General features: G+C 40.1%; 1 protein-coding gene across 4 annotated transcripts in view; it reads left to right on the top strand.

Annotated features, from left to right (window-relative positions):
- PCGF5 (polycomb group ring finger 5) overlaps positions 1 to 24687 on the top strand; it is a 110991-nt gene that overhangs the window by 32710 nt on the left and 53594 nt on the right. For 2 of the 4 annotated variants that reach the window (XM_028098712.2, XM_028098710.2), the window contains exons 1-2: positions 16063 to 16146; positions 18416 to 18709. In XM_028098712.2, the coding sequence (XP_027954513.1) occupies positions 18598 to 18709 (112 nt within the window). In that variant the 5' untranslated portion in view covers positions 16063 to 16146; positions 18416 to 18597. Of the gene's footprint in view, positions 1 to 10987; positions 11017 to 16062; positions 16147 to 18415; positions 18710 to 24687 lie in introns of those variants that run through there. The other 2 variants (XM_028098711.2, XM_088019853.1) reach the window with 2 other exon arrangements.

The raw sequence follows: 24687 nt of genomic DNA, 5'->3' as shown, positions 1-24687 counted from the left end.
AACAAAGTGCTATAGCCCTTGTGATCTCTTTCTTGGTCACGGCATATAATAACATGTTCATTGAATTAAGTGGGGTTAGAAGGGATTTTATTCCCCCTCTCTGAGTAACATATGTTACAGAGGGTGTTTAATATGGCTGGCCACTCTATGAAAATATTATGTCTGAAAGCTAACCTGGAAATCTAGTAAGAGCCATAAGTAAATACTTTTTATGCTTTGTCTGTTAGAGGATGCAACCTGAAGATTTCTAATATCAAACCGTATAACTGGTTTAGCCAGGTAATAGATGGTTGTCCCTCAGAGGTTCAGTGGTTGCTATAGAAGCTCAGGGCCAGAAGAACTGTGCTCTGTGCAGGCCACTACTGGGGTACTCAGGGGCTTGGTCATGGCTGGGTGCCACGGCCCTGTGGAAAGCAGAGACTTTCAGGGCCTCAAGTGCTAGACACCTGGTACCAGTTAGACCACACCTGCTTTCTGCTGTTTGGCCTCTCCCTTTCTCTTTTCTGTGAGCTACTCTTAAAAAAAAATTGCTGAAAATCAGAAACGGTTCAGGTTCTGACTCAGATCTCTGTGTATCTTTATAACCTCTCAAAACGGTGTGAATTCTGGTGATGGTATTAAGTAGGAGAAAAGTTTCACCTATTCTCTCATTCAAATGTAGAAGAATATCTCATTCTAACATTGAAAAATTCTCACACAGGTGAGCTGCTTCACACACATACAGAAAAGCTCAGCAGGACTGTGGCAGCATCCTCCACAGCGCGCAAAACAGAGTTTAACATGTAGGTACTGGAAGTGCTTGTTAAATGATCCAAAGCAAAAAGCAAAATGGCAACAGAATGCCTTTTATTTTCATTTCCCATCTTATCAGCTTTTTCAAAACATCATTTTAATTCCAACAAACTTGGATCCCTCATTATATTTCCAATGCTGTATTTGAACATTGCTTGAATGTCTGTCCCTGGCTGTTTATGCACACACATATGCATACACTGATTTGCTGTATCCAAACGCAGAAATGCCTACTAAGTTCATGTGATTAGCTGGAGGAGTTGGTTGTTAGGTTGAAGAATACCCTGGAAGTAATATCGGCCTTTAATTTTACCTAAAAAGTCTTTTTTTACATTTTTTTAAAGATTTTATTTATTTATTTGACAGAGAGAGAGATCACAAGTAGGCAGACAGGCAGGCAGAGGGAGAGGGAAAGGGAGAAGCAGGCTCCCTGCTGAGCACGGAGCCCGATGCTGATGCGGGACCCGATCCTGGGATCATGACCTGAGCCGAAGGCAGACGCTTAACCGACTGAGCCACCCAAGCGCCCTTACCCAAAAAGTCTTGAGGTGATTTCTTAGAGTGTTACTTTATGACAGTGAGCTGCATTAATTTTACTGACTATGTTGCTAGAGAGGTTATTATAAATTCCCCCAACATTTACTAAGTATCCGCTAGATTCACAAACCTGCGCTGGGCCCTATCTGTCCCTGCCTTCAGGTTATCTGCCATCTTTCCTGATAGACTACAAAAACACAAAGCATGAATACTAATACTAAATCAGCTAAATACCAGGTGCGTAGGGCTCCAGCAGTTCTCAGAAAAGAGAGACTCCATTGAGGTGGAAGGGTTAAAAAAAGGAACAGTTTGGAAAGATGTATCATTGCAGTTGGTCTTAATGGATGGTGAAAAGGAGGAGAAAGAGGAGAGCTTTCCATTTAGTGGTGAACAATATAAGCAAAGGCTAGAGGTTGGCATTCACAGCGTTTCTGTGGGTCAGTGACAGATTGGTCCAGTCGTGGTGTAGAGGTTCTAGGTTGGAAAGAGTGGAGATAAGGTGGCAAAGCTTGCTCGGTACCGAGTCCCAGAGGGGTTATGCCGCCACAGAGTGAAGTGGTCTGGAACGTGGTTGAGCAGCACCTGGACAGTCCTGGAGCTGCTCTGCTAGGTCCCCTTCTCGCCTCCGTCGGTCCTGAGCTTCGTGGTCCTGGTTGTCCCACAAACTCCGTGCTACTGTCTCTTCATTTGTAACATAAGGACAGTGATTTTATTTATCTCATGGGGTCACTGTTGGAGCAAAAGAAGTAAGAATCACACCAATTGTTCAGCACCATTCTGGGTACTTGGTAAGGCTCGTTGCATCATTAATTATTAGCAAGGGAGAGAAAGAGTGACAGCTATGCCTTAGGAAGCTGACTCTGATTCAGGATAAGCTGATTGAAGCTTGAGGAGGCTTTGTGGAGTTGCCTTTTGCCCGGATGGAGTTGGAGACAGAATTTTAGAGGTGTCACCACAATTTCCAGCCTCGATAGGAAGGCACAGGAAAGGGTACAGGGTGATGTGTTGGCCAAAGCTGTTCTGTTTCCACTACATCTCCATTTCACAGATTTTAGAAGTGATCATGCTTGATAGTCATTCAGAAATGATTTGGTAAGCCTAATCAGCAGTGTTCCTTAATGGCCACAGAGAACTCAATGCCGGTCAGTTAGAGGAAGTGAATTGTTGAGCCAGAAGTAACTGGAAGTTTATTTGCTTCCTCTGTTTTTTCATTAATATTTTATGTTGTGTACCCAGAGGCTGCTGTGCTGACAGGGATAAGATAGAGTATTGAATCTGAATAAATCAAAATGGAAAATAACTCTGAATATCCCTACAAGAATTGCATTGCCTAACTTCCATAACTCATGCATGCTAATTGTGTTTGTTGTACTTAACACTTTGGGTGGACAAGACAATGGAAGGCAGCTCTCTATATAAAAACAGGAATTCTGTTTCATACCTTTCCTTGAAGTTGTTCTTTTAGCTATAAGATCTTTAGCTGGAAGTAAGTTTAATTCATCTAGTAGGAAGTTTGAATTTTTACTAAGCTTATCCTGATAAAAATTAAAAAAAATAAGCTGCACTTCAGTCCTGTCTTCATAGTGGAAAGTTGTATGAAAAAAATTTTAAAGCATGAGCATTATGCTTCATGAAGAAACAGCATCCTCAAAGGATAACTTTACAAAACATTTACATTTTTATCACAGTAAATTTTACTTCCTAAGTGCTACTTGTCTATATTTTGACTCTGAATATTATAGATGCTCCCATATATGGTATGGAGTGTTCTTATATGCAATTTAAAAATGGTCTCAAGGGTCAAAGTTTACAAACACTAATAGTTCTGGTATAATGTTCCAAGTATAATGCAAAGCATGTACTGACATCAACAGTTGTTAATTCTTGGTGATATTTGTGGCTTATAAAATATAGTAGAGATAATCAGTTAAAAATGAGTGTGACTCATGCAGAAGAATGAAACTGGACCATTTCCTTACACCACACACAAAAATAGACTCCAGATGGTTGAAAGACCTAAACGTGAGACAGGAGTCCATCAAAATCCTAAAGGAGAACACAGGTAGCGACTTCTTCTACCTCAGCCACAGCAACTTCCTCCTAGAAACATCGCCAAAGGCAAGGGAAGCAAGGGCAAACATGAACTATTGGGATTTTATCAAGATAAAAAGCTTTTGCACAGCAAAAGAAACAGTCCACAAAACCAAAAGACAACCGACAGAATGGGAGAAAATATTTGCAAATGACATATCAGATAAAGGGCTAGTATCCAAAATCTATAAAGAACTTATCAAACTCAACACCCAAAGAACAAATAATCCAATCAAGAAATGGGCAGACGACACGAACAGACATTTTTCCAAAGAAGACATCCAAATGGCCAACAGACACAGGAAAAAGTGCTCAACATCGCTCGGCATCAGGGAAATCCAAATCAAAACCTCAATGAGATACCACCTCACACCAGTCAGAATGGCTAAAATTAACAAGTCGGGAAACGACAGATGTTGGCGGGGATGCAGAGAAAGGGGAACCCTCCTACACTGTTGGTGGGAATGCAAGCTGGTGCAACCACTCTGGAAAACAGTATGGAGGTTCCTCAAACAGTTGAAAATAGAGCTACCCTACGATCCAGCACTTGCACTACTGGGTATTTACCACAAAGATACAAATGTAGGGATCCGAAGGGGTACATGCACCCCAATGTTTATAGCAGCAATGTCCACAATAGCCAAACTGTGGAAAGAGCCAAGATGTCCATCGACAGATGAATGGATAAAGAAGAGATGGTATATATACACAATGGAATATTATGCAGCCATCAAAAGGAATGAGATCTTGCCATTTGCAACGACGTGGATGGAACTGGAGGGTGTTATGCTGAGTGAAATAAGTCATTCAGAGAAAGACATGTATCATATGACCTCACTGATATGAAGAATTCTTAATCTCAGGAAACAAACTGAGGGTTGCTGGAGTGGTGGCTGGGTGATAGACATTGGGGAGGGTATGTGCTATGGTGAGTGCTGTGAACTGTGCAAGACTGTTGAATCACAGATCTGTACCTCTGAAACAAATAATGCAATATATGTTAAGAAAAAGAGAAGAAGAAGAAGATAGCAGGAGGGGAAGAATGGAGTAAGTCGGAGGGGGAGACAAACCATGAGAGACGATAGACTCTGAAAAACAAACTGAGGGTTCTAGAGGGGAGGGGGGTGGGGGGATGGGTTAGCCTGATGATGGGTATTAAAGAGGGCACATTCTGCTTGGAGCACTGGGTGTTATACACAAACAATGAATCATGGATCACTACATCAAAAACTAATGATGTAATGTATGGTGATTAACATAACAATAAAAAATTTTTAAAAAATGAGTGTGTTATGTTTGAAGAAGCACATCTCTCTAGTTCTTCATCTGTGTGGTCTTTAATAAATACTATGCATATGTGTGTATATATATGTATACATTTATGTATATATGTATCAAGGAATCTTTGTAACTGGCCATGTGCAGCACAGAGTAGTTCTATGCCAGGTATTGTAAGTATTAACCTGAATCACATTCCTTTGAATGGACCCAAAAGAATGTCTAGAATTAAGTACAATATAAATTGATTTTAAAATAAGCATATTCTGGCTTATATACTTGGAAATTACATTAATATAAATGGATATTCACTACCCCTCCCTTTCTGTGTAGTTCAGTCAACCCCTGTCTGGATTCCTTCTCTTCCTGGTCTTCTTCAGACCCCAGTGTCATCATCCTGCATTTTCTCTTAGCTCCTTTCTTCTATCCACTGTATCAACCATCCTTTATCCTTTTGGCCAATCCATTTATCCATTCGTTCCATTTGTGCTGCTTCTCTACCAGCATGGCTGGCTGCAGATCAGTACCACTAGAAAGATGTTATCCAATTCAACTAGGTTGTCAGTACTGCTGGGTTTTTTTTTAGTTTTGGTTTTGGTTTTTTGTGGGAAGGGGTTGTTTGTTTGTTTGTTTGTTTTTATTATTCTTGTGTATGAGCCTGGACAAATTCTCTCTCATTTCCCATAGCCATGATCCTAAATTTGATCCGTTTCCATAAATTCTTTAATGCAGAGGTAGTTGAGCTGTGGTTCCTTCTTCTTCTTCTTTTTTTTTTTTTAAGATTTTTATTTATTTATTTGACAGAGAAAGACACAGCGAGAGAGGGAACACAAGCGGGGGGAGTGGGAGAGGGAGAAGCAGGCTTCCTGCTGATCAGGGAGCCCGATGTGGGGGCTCTATCCAGGACCCTGGGATCATGACCTGAGCCGAAGGCAGACACTTAACAGCTGAGCCACCCAGGCGTCCCTGTGGTTCCTTCTTCTGACAGAAACCTCCCTGGAGGGAATTTCCACTCCCCTAGCATGTACAGTTCTGGTGCTATGGCTCCAGTCTCTGCCTGGGTCAGCACACGGCCATCTTGCCTCTGCATCTGTGTCTGCACAAGGTATTCTTCTTGTCTTTCTCCTGTTCTTATAAGGACACTAGTCCTATTGGATTAAGAGCCCAACTACTCCAGTATGACCTTTTGCAACTTCATTATACCTGCAAAGACTTTATTTCCGAATAAAGTCACATTCACAGGTACGGGTTAGGACTTCAACACGTCTTTTTCAGGGACATAATTCAACCCATAATAGGCATTTAGAATACATCTGTGTAATATTTAACATGTGATACTTAACGTGTGTTAAGGGTTTGTGTTTAATGTGGCATATTAAGGTAATGAAGTTAATGAACCAAGTACAGAAGTGTGAAACATTCACATGTTGTTGAGTATGGGTATCGTACCACACATGTCAACTTTTAAAAGTTAAATTCTATTTATTCAGTTTTATTAATGACTAGTTTATTGTCGGATACTTCTAAAGTGATTTAATTTACATAACATAAAGCCTTCATGTAAGCATTCATGCCTATGCTTATAAATTCAGTTTCTAATTACAGAAATTCTTTCCTTTTCTAGCAGAAATGAGTACTCCACTTAACACTTCAGACTTCATTGGTAAAAAATGATTAAAGAATAAATTGTTCAGGAAATACTATAAAGGAAACAGTGATCTACTAATTTATAATTATCAAGTTCCAATTAACTTCCTTGTCAGTATTTGTGATAAGCATCATCCTTCTAAAATTTTTAGGAAATGAAGTATCACTGTAAGTTGTTCAAATCAAGAACAACAATTCTTGACAAAACTTACCTTTTAAAAGCACGAGTACATGTAATTACCTCTCTTCTTTGGATTTTTCTGCAGTTTTCTTAATTTAGTAAATTAAAATGCCAGTATTCAAATGATCTAATACTAAAGCCTTTTCTTTTGTAATTCAGCAGTATAGTAGTGAATGGACCTCAGTTATGATGAATTATGTGAAAAGTACTTTGAAACTCTTTTACCCTTCCCGCAGATTCTTCTTGATTTGCCTATAACAGTTATCCAGAAAGCTGGAAGGGAAGAATATCATTACGACCTATCAGCTGCATCATGGGAATAGAAGCATCCCTCCTTCTCCTCAGGCTGTCAGACCAGATCTAGTTCCCACAGCTCTAGTATCCTCATTTTAAATATGCCCTCTCTTGTTGGAGCTGCTATTCTTCAAAGGAAACAGGGTGGGGAACCCTTACCACCCTGCCCTTCATGGCCTCTTCTCAGACCAGAATCCAGGCTGCTGAAGCTGGCCACAGGAAGACTGGAGGTGACATATACACATATTCCAGCATGACTTTCCCAGGTCAGGCCAGCTTGTGGTGCTATCTCCAAGTATGTAAGCAGATAGCTTACCCCCTTGAAGCCCTGTGTTTTCTCGTAGATCAGCACTCTAGAATCCCAGATGGAATGGGGAAATACTTTCTCTTTAAATGCCACTAGGACTATATGGTGTGTTGAAGTCGGAGGTGAGAGACTAAGTCCGTTCTTCAGCAAACAGGAGAGAATGTTTTTATTTAAAATTCCTTTTTATCTTTGTTGGTAGACTTTCTCTGTTGTGACATAGGAAACAGATCAGATTGTGGCAACCCTTTACAAAACATAGAGAGAGTTTCTAACTCTCTGAGCTATTTGATGATGATGGTGGTGGTGGTGGTGGTGGTGGTGGTGGTGGTGGTGATGGTGGTGATGATGATGATGGTGGTACCACCACCACCTTTTACTAGTTAAGCCACTCTATTCTACTCATTGCCTGGAAAATAGAAATCATAAAGTTACGGTGTTACACTGACAAGAGCTTATTGGAATTGTAGAAGTTTTCAACCCTGGAACATAGGAAAGTTTTTAATTGGTATCGTCTATACATGTTCACAGAGATATGCTCTAGATCAGGAATTGGCAAACAGTAGCCTAAGGGCCAAATCTGGTTTGCTGCCTGTTTCTTAAGAAAAGTTTTATTGGAACACAGCTATATCCATTTGTTTATGTGTTGTTTTTGGCAGATTTACCCTATAAGAGCAGAGTGGAGTTACAACAGAAACCATATAGTCCACAAAGCCTGAAATGTTTACCATCTAACCCATTACAGATAAATTTTGCCAACCCTTGCTCTAGGTAATGCTTCCAAATTGTACAGCCATATAATTGAAGAACTTTAAGGGCCATTAGAGATTATGTAACCCAAGTCTAAAACAATGCTCTAGATGGGTAGACCAGGGCTCATGAAGTGCTTTGCCAATGGTCTTCACTGTTTGCTGTGATTTTCTTTTCCTTTTTAAAAAAGGAAGATGTTTCCCATAACATTTTTTTATCATGGCAACATATACATAACAGAAATTTTACCATGTTAACCATGTTTAAGTGTATAGTTCCGTGGCATTAAATACATTCATGTTGTTGTACAATCATCTCCACCATCTATCTTCAGAACTTTTTCACCTTCCCAAACTGAACCTCTGTACCCATTAACCTAACTCTCCACTCCTCCTCCCCCCCTAGTCCCTGGCAACCACCATTGTACTTTTTGTCTCTATGAATTTGACTACTCTAGATACTTCATATGAGTGGAGTCATACAGTAGTTGTCCTTTTGTAACAAGCTTATCCGTAACTTTTTTTAATTGAAGGAAATGTGCTTTACAGAAACAAGAAAATTCTTATCCCTGACTTATTTACCACTTGACTTGGCCCAAAGTAAGCTGATCAACTTTAATGTCCTCAGCTCTTAAAATGGTGCATTTTAGTATCTTTCTCTAAATAATTCAATACAGTGTCATGGTATTAGCAATAGTAAAAACGAAAGATCTTAAAATTTGTAGTAGAATAGTCACAAATATTAATTTTGCAGTTTAGGTATTTGCTTCCAGCATTTTGGCATAAGGGAACACAAATGAATACTCAGATAGTAACTTTGTGGGCATTGGAATCAGAGTCAAAGGTGAAGGATGATAATCCAGGTCTCATGAACCACTGATGGGTAGGATCAGAGCATACTTCTCTGGTTTTTTTTTTTTTTTTTTTTTTTTTTTTTTTTTTTTTTTTTTTTTTTTTTTTTTTTTTTTTTTTTTTTTTTTTTTTTTTTGATGCATGAGATTTTTTCTATTTACATGAAGCTACTCCAGATGGGGTAAAATATAATTGATTATGTTTTAGTTTACTAACTGTCATATTTCAGTTCTGCCTCCCTAAGACTATACCCAGGTCACTCAATTGGAATTTTGAGTGTTCATAAAACTCTTTAGACTTCGGTGTACATCCTATTTCTTGATTTCATCTTGAGTAATTTAAGTTGTGATTTTCATATTTTACTCATTTGCCACTTGGAGAGTAACCTCATTTTAAAATTCTAATAGGGCAAGGAAGGGCAACTGGCAGCAAAGTTAGGTGACTAAGTGTTGCTTCCACATACATCCTCAGAGCAAGTAGATCATACTAAGGCATTTGTCCTAAGTATTTGTTTGTCATTAGGTCTTAAATTATGTCTTCTGTTTTATTGCTGTTTTGTCCAAATAGTAGGGAAGGGTACAGATACAAAATTCTTAAAATTAATTCAGTGTTTGTTTTCCTACTGTGTACTAAGTACATTGCTGGTATTATCTCCTACAATCCCCTTAAAAACTCCTGAAATATGTACTTTTATTATATACATTTAAATGATGAGGAAACTGAGACACAGAATAGTTCTTTGCCCTATGACATATAGCCAGTAAGAGATTGTGCCCGGGGCACCTGGGTGGCTCAGTGGGTTAAGCGTCTGCCTTCGGCTCAGGTCATGGCTCCAGGGTCCTGGGATCAAGTCCCGCATGGGGTCGGCGGGGGGGGGGGGGAGGTTGTTCCTGCTTCTCCCTCTGCCCCTCCCCCCGCTCCTGATCTCAATCTCTCTCTCTCTCATATGCTCTCTTTCTTTCTCAAATAAATACAATCTTTAAAAAAAAAAAAAGAGAGATTGTACCAGAATTTGAATGCTGACAGTCTTGACTGCAAAGTCAGATTTCATTTTTTCACTTGTTCATCTGTTCATTCATTTATTGCAACAAATATTTAATGAGATCCTGTTATGTTTTAGAATTGATTCAAGGGATACAGCAGTAATGATAAATCATGGAGCTCTTGCTGGTAACCACTTTTCTATGAACCATCTTATATTCTTCATCATCTAGTCTAAGATGCTTGGATGCTAGTGCTTTTTTCAGCTTCTCATCAAGAAGCTATTAGGACGTTTTGGTAAGTGGTGGGAGCTTTTCCAGTGAGCTAGGATAACCCCTTTCAACAGACACAAATGAAGAAACCATTGAAGACAAAGGTTGTTTCTTTCTTCTTGAACTATGGCAGACAAGTTATCATAGCTTCTGAAACTTCTGTAGGGTTTATCACCCTGAAGGCCAAGAATTAAGAGTATCTGCCTTATAGCTAATGTTGCCCTGGTTTCATTTAGGCCAGTGTTCTCTTAGTTTTCCTGCAAACCTGGACACAAAGTAATCAGTATCTTAGTCATTAAGTCTGAATAGTTGAAGACAGTATGAACACACTAATTTGCTTTTTGTTTTCAAGGGTGTTTTTTTGTTTTGTTTTGTTTTGTTTTGTTTTGTTTTTGGTCCAAGACAGAATTGTGAAGTACAAGAGAGAAGGTTGTCTTTGGTGGTTTGCTTTCCTTCTCTTTCAGTTACACTTTCCTTCCTCCTGCTGCTTCCCCCACCTCCCAACCAGCAACGTGTTACAGTTAATATCCTGCTAAAGTGTAAAGTCATAACTAAAGCCTCCTGTCCTTCCCTGGCCTTCTCCCTTCCTTTGGACTAAGAAGTCTACTAATCCTGGTGAGCTAGGAACCCATAAATCAAGAGATGGCTCATGAGGACTTGACTGTGACCCCGCCTGGAGATTTTGCATTTTAATGGAAAACATTATGTTTCTGCTACGCCTTCATTGGAGAGGAGTAAATAAAGATTTAACACACATTTCTGCAATGTTGAACTAACCCAAATTATTACACATTTGGGGGGAATTAGTTTTCTTTGTGTGTCTTTGAATTGCTTAGTGTGAAATATTTAGGCTTTCCCATCTTGTTTTTAAAAATTGGGTGTGATAAATATTGAGTTCAGAGGAAGAAATACTTTGTGACCATTGTATGCCTTACTTTATACTATGTCCTAGATCCATTGCCTTGCCTGGAGTGTCTCATTCATCCTGTAAACTGTCTCAGCATCCAGGACCTCTACTGGGTGGTACAGGATTACCAGGTACTATTCAACTGCTGGTGGTCCGCGAGATTGCCACTTATACCTTATATTTTTACAGTCCTTTACGGTTTATAATTTAAAAAACACTTTTTCACTTATCCTCTTACTTAATCTTCTGTATGTTCATTATAATAACACACAAATATAGAAAGAAAAGATCAGTGATTAAGGTAACATTAGTCTCAGTTTTCATAGGAAGAAAATGAAGCCAAGGGAAGTTATGTGACTCGCCCTGACTGAAAACCAGGTTCTCTTGCTAGGTCCAGTGTCCCTTCCTCTAAACCACAGCTGCCTGTAAAATGAGGACTTTTTCAAATCATGTGCCTAGACTCCTCTGGTATTTGAATGTTTATGTCACAAAATTTTTATATTGCATTTGCCCCATTTGAATTTCATATCATTTTTTTGGTAGGGTTTTTTCCCCTAACTTTTCTATAATCACTCCTAACTTAGAATTGTCTACATTCAGATTTGATGAACTATTCTTAGTTTCTACATGTCAGTCATTTGTCCATTGGTGATCCTGAAGGATTTAATCTGAACTCCCAAAATAACAATTGTGGTTTTGTCATGTTTTAAAGTATCCATAGCCCTGATGATTGGAGTAAATGCAGTTTTTTTCTTATAGTCTGTACCTATTTTAGTTACATTCTCTGTTCTTCCAGTATAAATGGAACTTGCTCCAGCCAACTGTTGAAATCGCAGTTAAGAAAATACAGCTAGTTTTTTCTGCCTCTCAAAAGAGGGGGGAAAAAACAAGTTTTGTTAGTCTGTCTTTTTAGCATAATGTATTTAAGGCACTTTAAAATATTTATTTAGCTAGTTGCACAGTCTTTCATAGACTAATCTTGTCCCTATACCTAACGCTATTTATCTGTACTCACTTTTAGGTATATTGACTTAATTTCTCTTTTTTTTTTTCTGGCTTTCTCATTTATTTTTCATATCCATAGCTTTTAGTATTTTGCCTTGCAGCCTTTATTACTGGCAGAGTCTTAAGCATGCAGGACTGATTTCTTGACCACCAATAGCACTCCTTCTTTCTGCTGGAGTTTTTTGATAAAAAACTTTATTGATAAATTTGGTGTATGGCTCCATAATTGTTTCTTGTGGATAAGTCTCTATTCCCTGTTGTGATTTTAATTAGTAGTCTTAGATGGCAAGGATTATGCCTAACATATCTTTGGAAAAATCCCCCCAAGAAGAAACCAGAGAAAGAATACACAGAATATGTCTTAGAGTGTGTGCAAATATTCAGCTTTTCAGTCAGTATTTATTTGAATACTTACCATTTTGCCATCCATTCTGCTCGTGAAGCACAATCAAGCAATGGGTCCCCTGGGCTTACACACTAGTAGGAGGTTAACCAGTTAATTCAAGACAGTGTGATGTGGGCCTTGAGAGATAAGTTGAGTTGTAATGTATGTATGTGGTATCTGTATATCAAGGAAGCTCTTCAACACCGTCAAGGTGTCTGGGAAGGTAGCCTTTGATATCGTCTGATACCTGAAGGATAAACAAGAGTTGACCAGATTTAGCAAGGGTGGGGAGGGGTGAAGGAATTGGGACAGGATGCTCATTTGAAGGAAAGAAGACCCATCTCTCCAGCTAGAGGGTAAAAATGTTCATTAGGGCTACAGCATAGAGTTCAAGGGAGAGGCTGTAGAAGTGATGGGGATCTGTAATGGGCTTATTAAGTGTTTGGGTGTTAGCCTAAAAACAGGGTTTTTTTAAGCTGGGGAGCAGCTTGATCCAATTTGTAGTTAGTCCTCTGGCTATGCTGTGGGGAATGGTTTGACAGATAAGAGCTTTAGCTAAGAATTCATTGAAGTAATGGGGGGTAGAGATGATAGTAATCTCAACCAGAGTAGGTTAAGTGGAAGGATTCAAGAGACATTGTCTTTGAGAATTATTGATTGCAGGGGAGGGGAGCATTAAGAGAAAAAGAGAAAAGGCTGAGGTTGATTAGAGGTTCTTCCGTTCTGTTCCCTTCTCATTCCTCCATCATGGATTTTAGGTAGTCATAGATTTTGAGCTGTAATATCCATGGCTATAAAATAAATACATTTGGGCCCAGGGGGACACTTTAAATTTTAATATTTTCTAAAATCTCTCTAGGAAGACTTTAGATTACAGAGGATAGTTTTATGTTAGAGATATTCTATATAAAAAGATTAAATAGCATACTGAGGTATATAAACTAATTTACAATAATGAAAAAGCCATCTCATTTAATATCCCAGGGGAAATGTAAAGTTCTAACCCTATTTTTAAGCATTATGCTATTGAACATCAGTTCATTGATAATATATTTATTAGCCAAGGACAGAATGTGAACTTTTCAGTATAGAATTATCCATCCATTACCCAGCCTTAACTGAAATAAAAATCTAGACAAACTATAAAGTAATGAAAGTGTTTGTTAGGTATACAGGTAGTTCCAAGTAGTTTCAAGGGTTATCAAGAGCCATTTGTGGTTCCCTGGGAGAGTCTGGATCAATGATCAAATGAAACCAGTTACTGCTTTAGGATTATGCTTCTTTGGTAGGAACTCACCAGTGGCAGTTCCCTCCTAAATACCATATGGGCAGTTATTTCCCTCTCTCCCTTCACCCATTCTTCTCTCCCTTTGTTCCTTATTTTCTTCCAAGTTAATTTGTTTCTTACCAAACCTCCCTTAAAATCTTGGACTTATGAAGTTCCCTTGAGAAGCGTAAATGATATGGAACTGGTACCTTTGTTTTGGTCTTGGCTTTACCAAAAGCAGGTCTGTGATTATGAATTTGCCACTTCTCAGGATCTTGCTTTCTACATTTGTAAAATGAGAAGGCTGAAGTAGATTCGTAATAAGGGGAATCCCAGCGATGATTCTTTTACTTGCCTTTTTTTTTCTGAGTCCTGTATATCCAGTTGCTTCCAGGCCTTTGTTTATTTGAGGGTCCCACTCGTACTTGAGATTTGTTATCAGAGCCACCCTCCCAGATTCAGGCTTCGATGGGTTGTTGCAGCCCCACCGTCAGAACCAAAGGACTAAAAGGTGAGTTACTGGAAAGCATTCCCAGCTGGGGTGGTTGCTGAAGAAGGAAAAGGAGAAACCACTGAACATTTTACTACAGATTGTGCTACCTCCGAGGGCACGAGGCACACATTTCCCTGCAAAGGTTGTAATTCTCTCTCCCACCCCCAAGTCCACCATTTGCAGTTTCGGTTATAGCAATGCCACCTCTGCACCTGTCCTCAGGTGCTGCTCTAGCATAGTCCTCACCCCTCCTTCCATTACTAAGGAAAGCCTTCCTAATATCCATCCTCAAGCTCATTTCCTCAGGGAAGGCTGATTAGCCCCACTTACTATCCATCAATCACATTTAAGCCCCCCCCCTTTGTTAAGTGTTATTCTTTAAAATATATTTAAAAGAGGTTCAGATGCAAAATAGGAAAATGACAATTTATAATAGTATATACAGTAGTGTCTTCCATTGTTTGAAACAGGGTGACTTTGCACATATTGATCTGTTTTGTCTCCCAGATGAAAGATCCGAAATTACCCTTCACCTATAAAGTCATTTAACCAAACTTGTTTTCTGTGCTCATTGTGATTACTTGACTTATTGAAGCCAATCCTAGCTTAGAAATTGGCATGTATGCTTTTGCAAAATGGTTCTTATAAGGACTATAAAAATGTGGTCCTTGAAAGCTGTTTGAGAAAATGTATTGCTCTTGCTGTGATATTAGCAATGGTATTTTTTAAATGTTATGTCCCCTCTACATAAGTTTAAGTATAAATTGGATATTTTTTTTAAAAGCTGTCTTTCTCTACTTCTTTGATGTATTCAGATTTGAAATAGATCTTGGAACACCTGTATGTTTGCTGGACTAGTGGTTGTTGGGTTTGTTGGTTTACTACTAGAACCATCTCCACAATCTATCCCTCTGATAATAAGGACCGTGACTCCTGTCAACAGGAGATAAAACAAATACCTTGCACCAGTCCCCCACCCCACCCCCAGTACTGTCAGTTCTCCAGCCCCCACTGCTCTCACTTCTACAGAAGCAAAGATGTTGTAATTACAACACATTTTCTTCTAATACATAAATTGAAACCACCCTTTACTGATTCCCTTTGGGATGTTTGTTTTAACTTTTGTTTTATTGGTGGAGACCACACTGATTTGCCTGCTACCCTAGGATTACTTGATTGCAGTCTTCTAAGAAGCAAAGAACCAGGTCTGATTTAATGTTTAGCAAAATAGTGGTTGTGGTAGAAATTTGTAAGTTTTGGGAATGCAGTAGAATAGGATTGAATGACGTTAAGGAATCCTTTAATGCATGCTTTTGAATAAATCTTTAGCAGTGAATGGTCTCTTGTAGATCTCAGAGCCACTAGAAAGAGAACTGGGGTGTTTTGTTTTGAACCTTGCAAATAGTAGTAACTCTTTACCTTTCTACTAATACCCCCACCCCCACCACGCTCCTGCTTGCTTACAGTTGTCAACGATACCCACCCCATAGTAGCAAGTTTGTTAGTGATTTTTACATAAGGTGCAAATCAAGGAATGTCTTCGTCCCTGCTGTGCGCAGATGGGACTAGCTTGGGGAAGACGCAGCTGAGCAGTTTCTCAGGGTGACTCATTATCAACACTGACCGTTGCTTTTAAATCCACCAGGGAAAATGTACCAGACATTGTTATGATGGAAACAACTGGGAGGGGTGGTGGTGAGGAGAAGAACCGAGATAAATTTTGGCCAAGGCTACGTGTCGCCCTGAAGCCACGGCAGCGGGGCGGGCGGGGCGGCCAAGGCACCTGCGAGGAGCGCGGGCAGGCGGGCGTGGCCTGCGGGCGTGGCGCCGGGGGCGTGGCCGGCCGGCGGCGCCGGCGGTTGGAAGTGGGTGGAGTTGCCCTTGGAGGCGGCACCGGCCCTGGGCCCCGAGGCCCGCCGCGCCCTATCGGGCCCGAGCCGAGTGGCCCCGCGGAGCCGGCGCGCTCCCGCCTGCAGGGGGAGGGCGGACGGGGCGCGGGGACCGGCCAGGCCGCGGCGGGCGCTGTTTCTCTTTCACTTTCCTTCGCTCTGAGGCCGGCGCGCTGGCGGGCGAGGAGCGGCGGTGGCGGCGGCGGCGGCGGCGGCCGCGGGGTAGGTACCGAGCGGGCTTGTGAGGCGGCGGAGGGGCCCCGGCCGCCCCCGCGCTCCCCGCCCAAGTTTGCGCCCCGGGCGGGAGCGGCACCTCCAAGCACCTGCCGCGGCCGGCCTTGCCTGAAGCTGGGAGAGCCCCTTGGGATCGGGGGTGGCCGGGGGTGGATCTGGGGGCTTCGGAGCCGCGTCCTGCCCTTGAGCGCGGAGAGGGCGGCGGGCTGCCGGCGCTCGGCCCTGGGAGAGGCGGCGCGTCTTCCCCCGCGTAGCCCCGGCCCGGCCCGAGCAGTGCGTCCTCCGGGCCTGGGCCCGCGCACCTGCCGGGCGGGCGGGGCGGACTTGTGCTTGGACCGCCCAGGGCCGTGCCGCCGGATCCCGCCGGAGGACGCGGAAAAGTTCCGTGCCACCCCGTCACTGCAAGTACTTGCTTCCTTTAACTGTCTTAGTGACAGGACTCTGTGCCTTACTCTCTTCATACCACCCGAGGTCGGGACCGTGCATTTCCTCTTTCAGAAGACTTTCTCTTAACTCTGGAGCTTCCTGGCAAACCTGTGGAAAAGGCAGGGCCGTTAGTCCCGATGTCTGGAGGAGAAGCTGAGACCCAGGCACGGATATTAAATGCCTTACTGAAAGGCCATACAGGGCTAAGGACCAGAACCCATACCCCCTTGGCTGTTATTTATGCTCCCTTTGTGTTACACCCTCGGCACAACTTTCCTGAGCGGGTAGGATGATACCACGCAGAACCTACTCCGTGCACATTCTTAATGGCGATGTGTCCATGGAATGATGCCTTTTGCCTCTCTGGTTGCTTTATATCTGTGAGTTAACAGCTAAGATAGGAGAAAAGTTCCTGTTTATAGGATTAGCTTAGGAAATGAGTACCTTCTTTAATGCTGTGTTTTCTCAGAGAACACATTTGTTTGTAAGAAACCTTTTAAACTTTATTTTTTCTTTAGCAACCCCATGTAGCAGCCAACAATGCTAAACATTTCTGGAAAAAAAATAATGACGTTTAGCTTTTACTGTGTGCTAGCTTTATGTATATGGTTGCACTTAATCCTCACCACTCTAGGGAGCTGGCACTTTTATTTTTATTTTATAGTTTAAAAAAAAACAGATTTAGAGAGGATAAGTAACGTAGCCCAGGTTATACATTTACTAAACGTGATTGGTTTCTATCAAAGATTGTATAGTCTAATAGAGGACATAAAGAATGAATGTAACTATAAATCAAAAGGAAAATGTAACAAAAGAGAAGGATTAAACCTGAGACCTGAGAAGAGAATACACTGAGGATAACTTTGGAGAAGGGTTTCCAAAGGATATAGGTAGGATTTAGACAGAAGGGCTTTTTGGACAGAGGGTATATAGACCCTGCAGAATGGACTGTGAGAGCGTGATCCTTTCAGTTTGCCTAAAGAAAAGTGTTGAAGGGTATGCTAAGGTCAGCCTGTGCAAGGTCTTATATGGAAAGCTAAGGAATTTAAATGTCTTTCTGTTTGTAAAGAGGAGACCCTAACAGCTTCTGAGAAGAGGACCCAAATGTAATAGAATAAAATAAAGCTGGTAGAATGTAAGATGGACTGCCAGTGGAGAGGTCATATTCAAGTAGGGTGGCTATGGATGAAATGAAAAAGAACATCAACTTGATTTCACTGACTGGATGTGGAGTACAAAATGGAAATAGGAAGCATATTGGTAGAGGGGCGCCTGGGTGGCTCAGTCATTGAGTGTCAGCCTTCGGCTCAGGTCATGATCCCAGGGTCCTGGGCTCCCTGCTTGGCAGGAAGCCTGCTTCTCCCTCTTGCACTCCCCCTGCTTGTGTTCCCTCTCTCGTTGTGTCTCTCTCTGTCAAATAAATAAAATAAATAAAATCTTAAAAAAAAAAAAAAAAGGAAGCGTATTGGTAGAAAGGACAATGACTTCAATTTTGATTATTTAACTTGTATTGGCAAGAACTCCTAATAGAGCAGTCGAGCAGATAGCTAAAATGCATTACTGAAGAGGTAAAGATATCAAAACTGGAATTAATCGCTTTGGGTGTCATCTGTATAGAGGTGAGAGTTAAGGCTCCAGGATTGGATGAATTTGGCATTATCCTGAATTAAATCATAGCAAGTTTACAAATTAATGTGACAGTAAGAGACATGTTCTATTTACCCGTTTGCCCAATTTGGAGCATGTAACACTTGGTGCTAATATGTTGTTAATATACTATGAGGAATTTGACACCTTTTTCTCTTATCTTTTTAAAATACTGTGGAAACAGATATGGGAAAGCAGAACCACCAAAAGGAGTGATGACCAGCGATCTCATGATAAATCTGGATGTTAGTTCTCATGCCTCAGGACATCCAGTTGGGAACTCCACACCAGCTCCTGGGATCAGACTTCATCCACTTACTACCCCTCTTTGCCTGAACTACTAAAGCCAGTCCTAGCTAACCACGAATGGCTACCCAAAGGAAACACTTGGTGAAAGATTTCAATCCTTATATCACCTGCTACATCTGTAAAGGGTACCTGATCAAGCCAACTACAGTGACGGAATGCCTCCATACCTGTAAGTATTCTTTAAGTCCTTTACCCATCAGAAGGTATGGGTTACACTTGTCCTTTTAAAACTACCACATCTTGTTTTTATATCTAGATTTTCATTTCAAAACGAGTATTCCAAGAATCATCCTAACTTTGAATTTATTTTCAGGATTGAATTTGTCATTGGGATACCAGTGGCATGAAATTTTTCTTGTATTATGTAATAGTTGACATTTATCTAATTTTAATGTTCTAAAAATCATAAACATGTTATTGGTTATAGTTTTTAAAAAGTGAACTATTTTAAGTTTTTTATTTTAAAAAAATTATATTGAAGGAATGGATCTGCTCTCAGGTTTTGTTTGGGTATGCATACTTTAATTCGTTGGCCTTTTTAGATCCTTTATTGAGGGGTATGGTTGACATATAAAAAAAACTGTACATATTCAATGTATGCAACTTGATGAGTTTAGGGATAAGTATAGACCCATGAAACCATCACCACATTTATGCCATAAAGCTATCCATTACCCACAAAAGTTTTCTCCCTTGCTCTTATTATTATTTTTGTGACATGAACACTTAAATTCTACCCTGTTAGTAAATTTTAAGCATACAACACAGTAATATTAACTATAGGCTATTCTGTGCAGTAGATCTCTAGGACTTAATCATCTGTTTAACTGAAATTTTGTACCCTTCGACTAAAAAACCTGCAGCCTCTGCGTCACCTGGAAACTTGTTAGAAATGCACATTATCAGGCCCCAGTTCAGAATTACTGAATCAGAAACTCTGGGAGTGGGCCCAGCAATCCATGTTCAGTAAGCCTTCTAGGTGATTCTGAAGCATGATCAAGTTTGAAAATCTCGTTCTAATATGATCATATCTGTGGAACTCATATCAGGTTTCTTTCTCACCTGGCCTATCAGTAGAAGAAGGTTTGGTGGTGGTGAGGTTCATGCATGTGTAAATCTTTCCAAGTAATGGTGATATATATTACCTTTGGGTATTACTGGCTTATGCTATTCAATTAGCAATTAACTATGAACTATCTTGAAATATTAATTTATTGTTGCCCTGTATCATTATTTAACTTGAACGTTTGCCAGTTAAATATCATCGAACAAATATTTATTGAATACCTACTGTGTGCCAGGCACCATCCATTCCAGACAGAAAGGATACAGCAGTGAACAAGATAGTCAAAAATCTATGCTCTCAAGAAGTTTAACATTCTAGTGGGTGAAACTGATAATAAACATGTGCCATGTCAGATAGTGATAAATGCTATGAAGGGAACAAAGAAGGGTTGTAGATAGGATGTTATTTTACATAGTCAGAGTTGACCTCTTTGATGACATTTGGACACAAACCTGAAGGAACTGAGCTCTGTGGCTAAATGGGAAGAGCATTCTAGACAGAGGGAAAAGCAAGTATAAGGCCTTGAGGCAGGAATGTCCTTGGGAGGTTTATGCAACAGCGGTCACTGCAGGTCAGCTGAAAGATTATAGAGTCTTCAACCAGAGTAACGAGGTGTGAGATTGGAGCCTGGGAGGAGTGATTGGATTGTGGATGTATTTTGGAGGAAGGGCCAATGGATGTGGCTACTCTAGGGCAAGGACTTTCTGTTATACTCCCATGTTTCTTGCTATACCATCCATGGTACCTGGACATGGTCCACAGTCTGTTTTGTTTTGCTCCTTCTAACACTTGTGCATTATTTTCATATTTGGATTTCTCCAGCAAAAACTGTCAACTCTGGAAGATGAGAAGAAAGCCCAGATTCTCCAGTTCTGCCTTTCTAATGCAGATTTTATATCTGTTTTTCTGAAAGAAAATTTTCTCTGGGACATAATGAAATCTCAATTTAAATGCCACTTTTTTGGAGGAAAACAAAAGCTTCCAGAAGTATAAACAGGTTATAAGCAAGGGCTATGTTTATGTTTGCAACAGCAGTTTAAAGTCTAAAGGGGTAAGTGACAGTTTAACCACACAAGTCATCCTAGCCTGAAAAAAATCCTTGGCTGTCATCAAGCACCTTTACTGAGAGAGAATGTACATGGCCAAAGTGGAATTAAAAGACAGTGGTGAATCATAAATAGGATCTTTATCATCAGCAGGAGTACAGACTAGTAGAGTAAATGATGAAGGAGTCAGGTAGTCAACCCAGTGTCTGTGGAGACCTGAGGATCCTGTAGTACTCATCTTTATGCACTTTCTGGTCCCTGGATTTCTGGTTATTATTTTGTTTGTATTTATATTAGGACTTGTAGGCAAAAACTATCCCATTTGCAAAGTATCCTATTTGTAATGATTAAATAAACAGTACTGTGAAGCAATGTTCCTCAGTCATAGGTTGGGTCTTTGATCTTACCCAGTTTTCTTATGTATAATGTGGGTCAAATATAATGATACTGTGATTTGAGATAGTATGAAATAGAAAAGTCAGATGGCCAAATGGGACAGGAGGAAAGTGAGAAATGTTAAGTGACAGTGTAGTACACCATTAATATTTTTTATCTTGATTTAGGCAAATAAAAAGAATATCTTATTAAAATAACTTTGTACAAATACTACAATTTTGTGAGTTTTTACTACAAGTAAAGAATGAGTAAAACATCGTTCTTATGAAATTCATAATAAAATATAAAGATTTTAGTCTTACTGTTCAAATTTGAAATACATAAGTGGAGCTTTATTATTGGTGAGCAAAACCAGACATGGAGTCTGCCCTTCTGGACTTTCTGGTCAAATGAAGAAAGACAGGAGTAATCAAGTTAAGAAATATATGAAATAACTGTGGATGCTGATAAGTGTGATGAAACTAATCAACAGAATGATATAATAGCAGGTGTGGGTCAGGATATTGCAGCAGAATGGCATGCAAGAGATAAAACTAGAGTGCTTTTTAAAATTTCTAAAGCCATAGGCCTTGGCCTTCCCTGACAAGGACATGAGTATGCTTGGGCCTGGCTGCGGTAGAGGTGCAATGGGGTGGGAGGTAGGGATCATGAATGGTTCTCCCTGCTTTGATAGGGATAAATGAAGTTACTTGACTCTTCCTTCAAAATACCCTGCAAATGCGTTTAATCTCTTCCTCTTTCCTCCTCAAATCAGATAGGTTGATGCTCTCTCATTCTCCCATTGAGAAATTCTGGAGCTAACATTGCCTGGCTTCCCTATCGATGTACAAAAAAGGGCCGACAGGACCAGCAGGATGACTGACTATAGTAACCCTTGATGTTGTTAGCACCAGAGCTGTGCGGAAGAAGGAGAAAGAGCCACTTAGAAGGATGAGAGAGGTAGAGATGGCAGGGCAGACTGCGTCCCAGGCTCCTGGCAAGGAGTTGCAAAAAAAAAAAACAAAAAACAGAAAAACAAAACAAATGCTTATAAAAGCCCCATCTTTAAGTAGACTCATACCTCACCTGTTAACACCATTTCTCTTCAGCAGGCTAAGGACACTTGATAACAAATAAAATTTTAAAATGAGGTAGAAATTAAAACAGAAGTGAGTTTTAGCTTTAAATGGTCACTTCATGCTAGATGAATTAAATCCACATTAACCATGGTTATAGGTCTGTGAGATAATTCTAACCCAAACCAAAAAACCTAAGGAAATAAACATGTCTACCCAAATAATAATTGAATTACTTAAAATAATTAGTTGTCAGGCACTTTGCTAGCCACTGCGGTAGAGTGGTAAAAAAGACAAATTTGGAACTTAAACTCTATCAAGAAAAACTTCTCATAAGCCAAGAAGAAATTTCTACATGTGTATTTGGATCTTTTTCTTTTCCGTGTGAGCTCATCTACTCTGGGACTTCAGCTACATGTGCTGATGTCTCCCAAATCTTTATTTCTGGCATAGACATTTCTTCTGAGTTTCAGAATCCTATTGGATGAGCACTTGGATGTCCTAAAGCCACCTGGGGCTCAGCATGTCTAAAAATGAATGAATGGGATGCCAACACTCAGTTATCCCAAACACTTGACTCCTTTTTTCCTCTCTAACAAAATGGGGACCAAGTCCTGTCTGGTCTCTCTGTTTAATATCTCTCAAATCTGTCCCTTCACTTCCACCCCCTTGTTACTGTTCTGTCAGGCCCTCATTACGTCTCACCAGTCACTGCAGCCCATTTCTAACCTGTGTCAAGGTGTGATCATTTAAAACAGCTACTGTCTTCATCACTCACTTTTTAGCCACCCCAGAATTTCCTAAAGATATCCTAGTGCCCTCAGGAGAAATTAAAGCTACTTAGCTATGCCCACCGCTTCCTCCCTTACCACCTACTGCACACACATGTACATACTTGGTTCAGCTGTGTGTTCTGCTTAGAATGCACTTTTCCTGTATGCCCAGCTAGCCATTATCCATCCTTTAAAACTCATTTCCTCCAAGATATTCCACAGGCAGATTTGGGTTACGTGTATCCTTGGTACCTGGTACTTGAGTGCTTAATAGATGATTAAGTGAATAAATAAATGGCCAGTTTATTGATTATTTTACTGTTTTTCCTTTTAAAGATTCACATGCAGTAATAGGTAGCTTGAAAGGCATGTAGGCAATGTCAGTTAGGAATTAAGTATTTTGAAAAACTGTCTTCTACAACATAGGTGGAAGCCATGTAGGTCTTGTGGAGAGATGCTGGACTGGAGACTAGAGATTGGCAGTTCTAGATTAAAGAATGCTCTGTCTCTTGCACCAGGATCCTCAGAAACTTTCTGAGGTTGCTTAGAGTATATTCGCTTGTGGTTGTATAGGTTGGTGACTTAAAATGAAGGACTTTTCACTTAACCTAAAAACAAAGGAGCTTTGTTCAGCTAAAATGTGAAGAATACAGTGCATTGGTTCTTAACTCTTTTGTGGTTAGAGGCCTCTTTAAGAATTTGATGACTCTTTCCTGGGGGGGGGCGGGGGGGGCGGGGAGAGGGTTATAGACATAGAAGTCCGTGGTAGGGGAAAGGAAAGCTTTCTTCTTTGTGCCCTTTCAGAGATTGTGGCAGTAATCCCTTCACTAAGAACAAATTCTTTGGAAAAACGTTGTTGTACTTAGTTTTTAACTTATGCAAAAAAGACAGATTAATTGATAAGTATAGTTGATGTGACAGTTAAGGGACTTGGTGATTTTATGTGATAATTAGTAAACATGAAGGAACAACTTAGAAGATGATAAAATTTAAGTATGACTAACCATTTATTGTTTTGGAACAAGTATCATAAAAACACAAGTATTTTAAGGTACAGAGATCTCTTGATGTGTAGATGTTCAATGTTTAAAAACCTTAGGCTACATACACTTGGTATTCAAAGTGCAGTCTCCAGACTAGCAGCATCCACCAGCAGCAACATCATCTGGGAACTTGTTAAAAGTGCAAATTCTTGGGCCTTACCATAGACCGGCTGAATCAAAATCTCTGGGGAGAAGGCCAGAAATCCATATAATAAGAAGCTCTTCAGGTGATTCTGTGGTGTACGAGTTTGAAAAGCACAGCTCGTGACCAGACATTTATAATACTAGCATACTTCAGCCAGTTTGTAATCAGACAGTAATTAAATCATACTGTAATTAAATCATTCTGTAATTAAAATAAATGCTAATAAAAGTTAAACTAATAGCTGTTATTTATTGAGTGTTGTATTTGTGGTCATGAGCTTTACATTTATTATCTTATTTAATCTTCCCAAGAACCCTTCTAGTTAGGTGATATTATTTAATCATTCAACAGATGTTTATTAGCACCTACATTGTGCCAGTCATTCTTCTAGCCTGTGGAAACACAGCAATAAACAAGACCGGCCTAGTCTGTGCCCTCCCGGAACTTGTGTTCTAATAGGAGAGACAGAAAATAAGCAAGTAAACAGTATCATTTCAGATGTTATATATAACAAATGCTATGAGAAAAAAAATAAAACAGGAAGTTCTTTCTTGGGAGTTACCATTTGAGCAGAGACTAAATAGGAAAGAGCAAGTTGTGAGAAGGTTTGAAGGAAGAGTATT

This window comes from Eumetopias jubatus, unplaced genomic scaffold, assembly GCF_037043125.1.
Source record: "Eumetopias jubatus isolate StellerSeaLion01/CBP00866 unplaced genomic scaffold, mEumJub1_p1.0 scaffold_17, whole genome shotgun sequence".
In the NCBI taxonomy this organism is placed as follows: Eukaryota; Metazoa; Chordata; class Mammalia; order Carnivora; family Otariidae; genus Eumetopias; species Eumetopias jubatus.
Note: the sequence above shows the minus strand (reverse complement) of the source record. Positions and strands in the feature narration are given on the sequence as shown.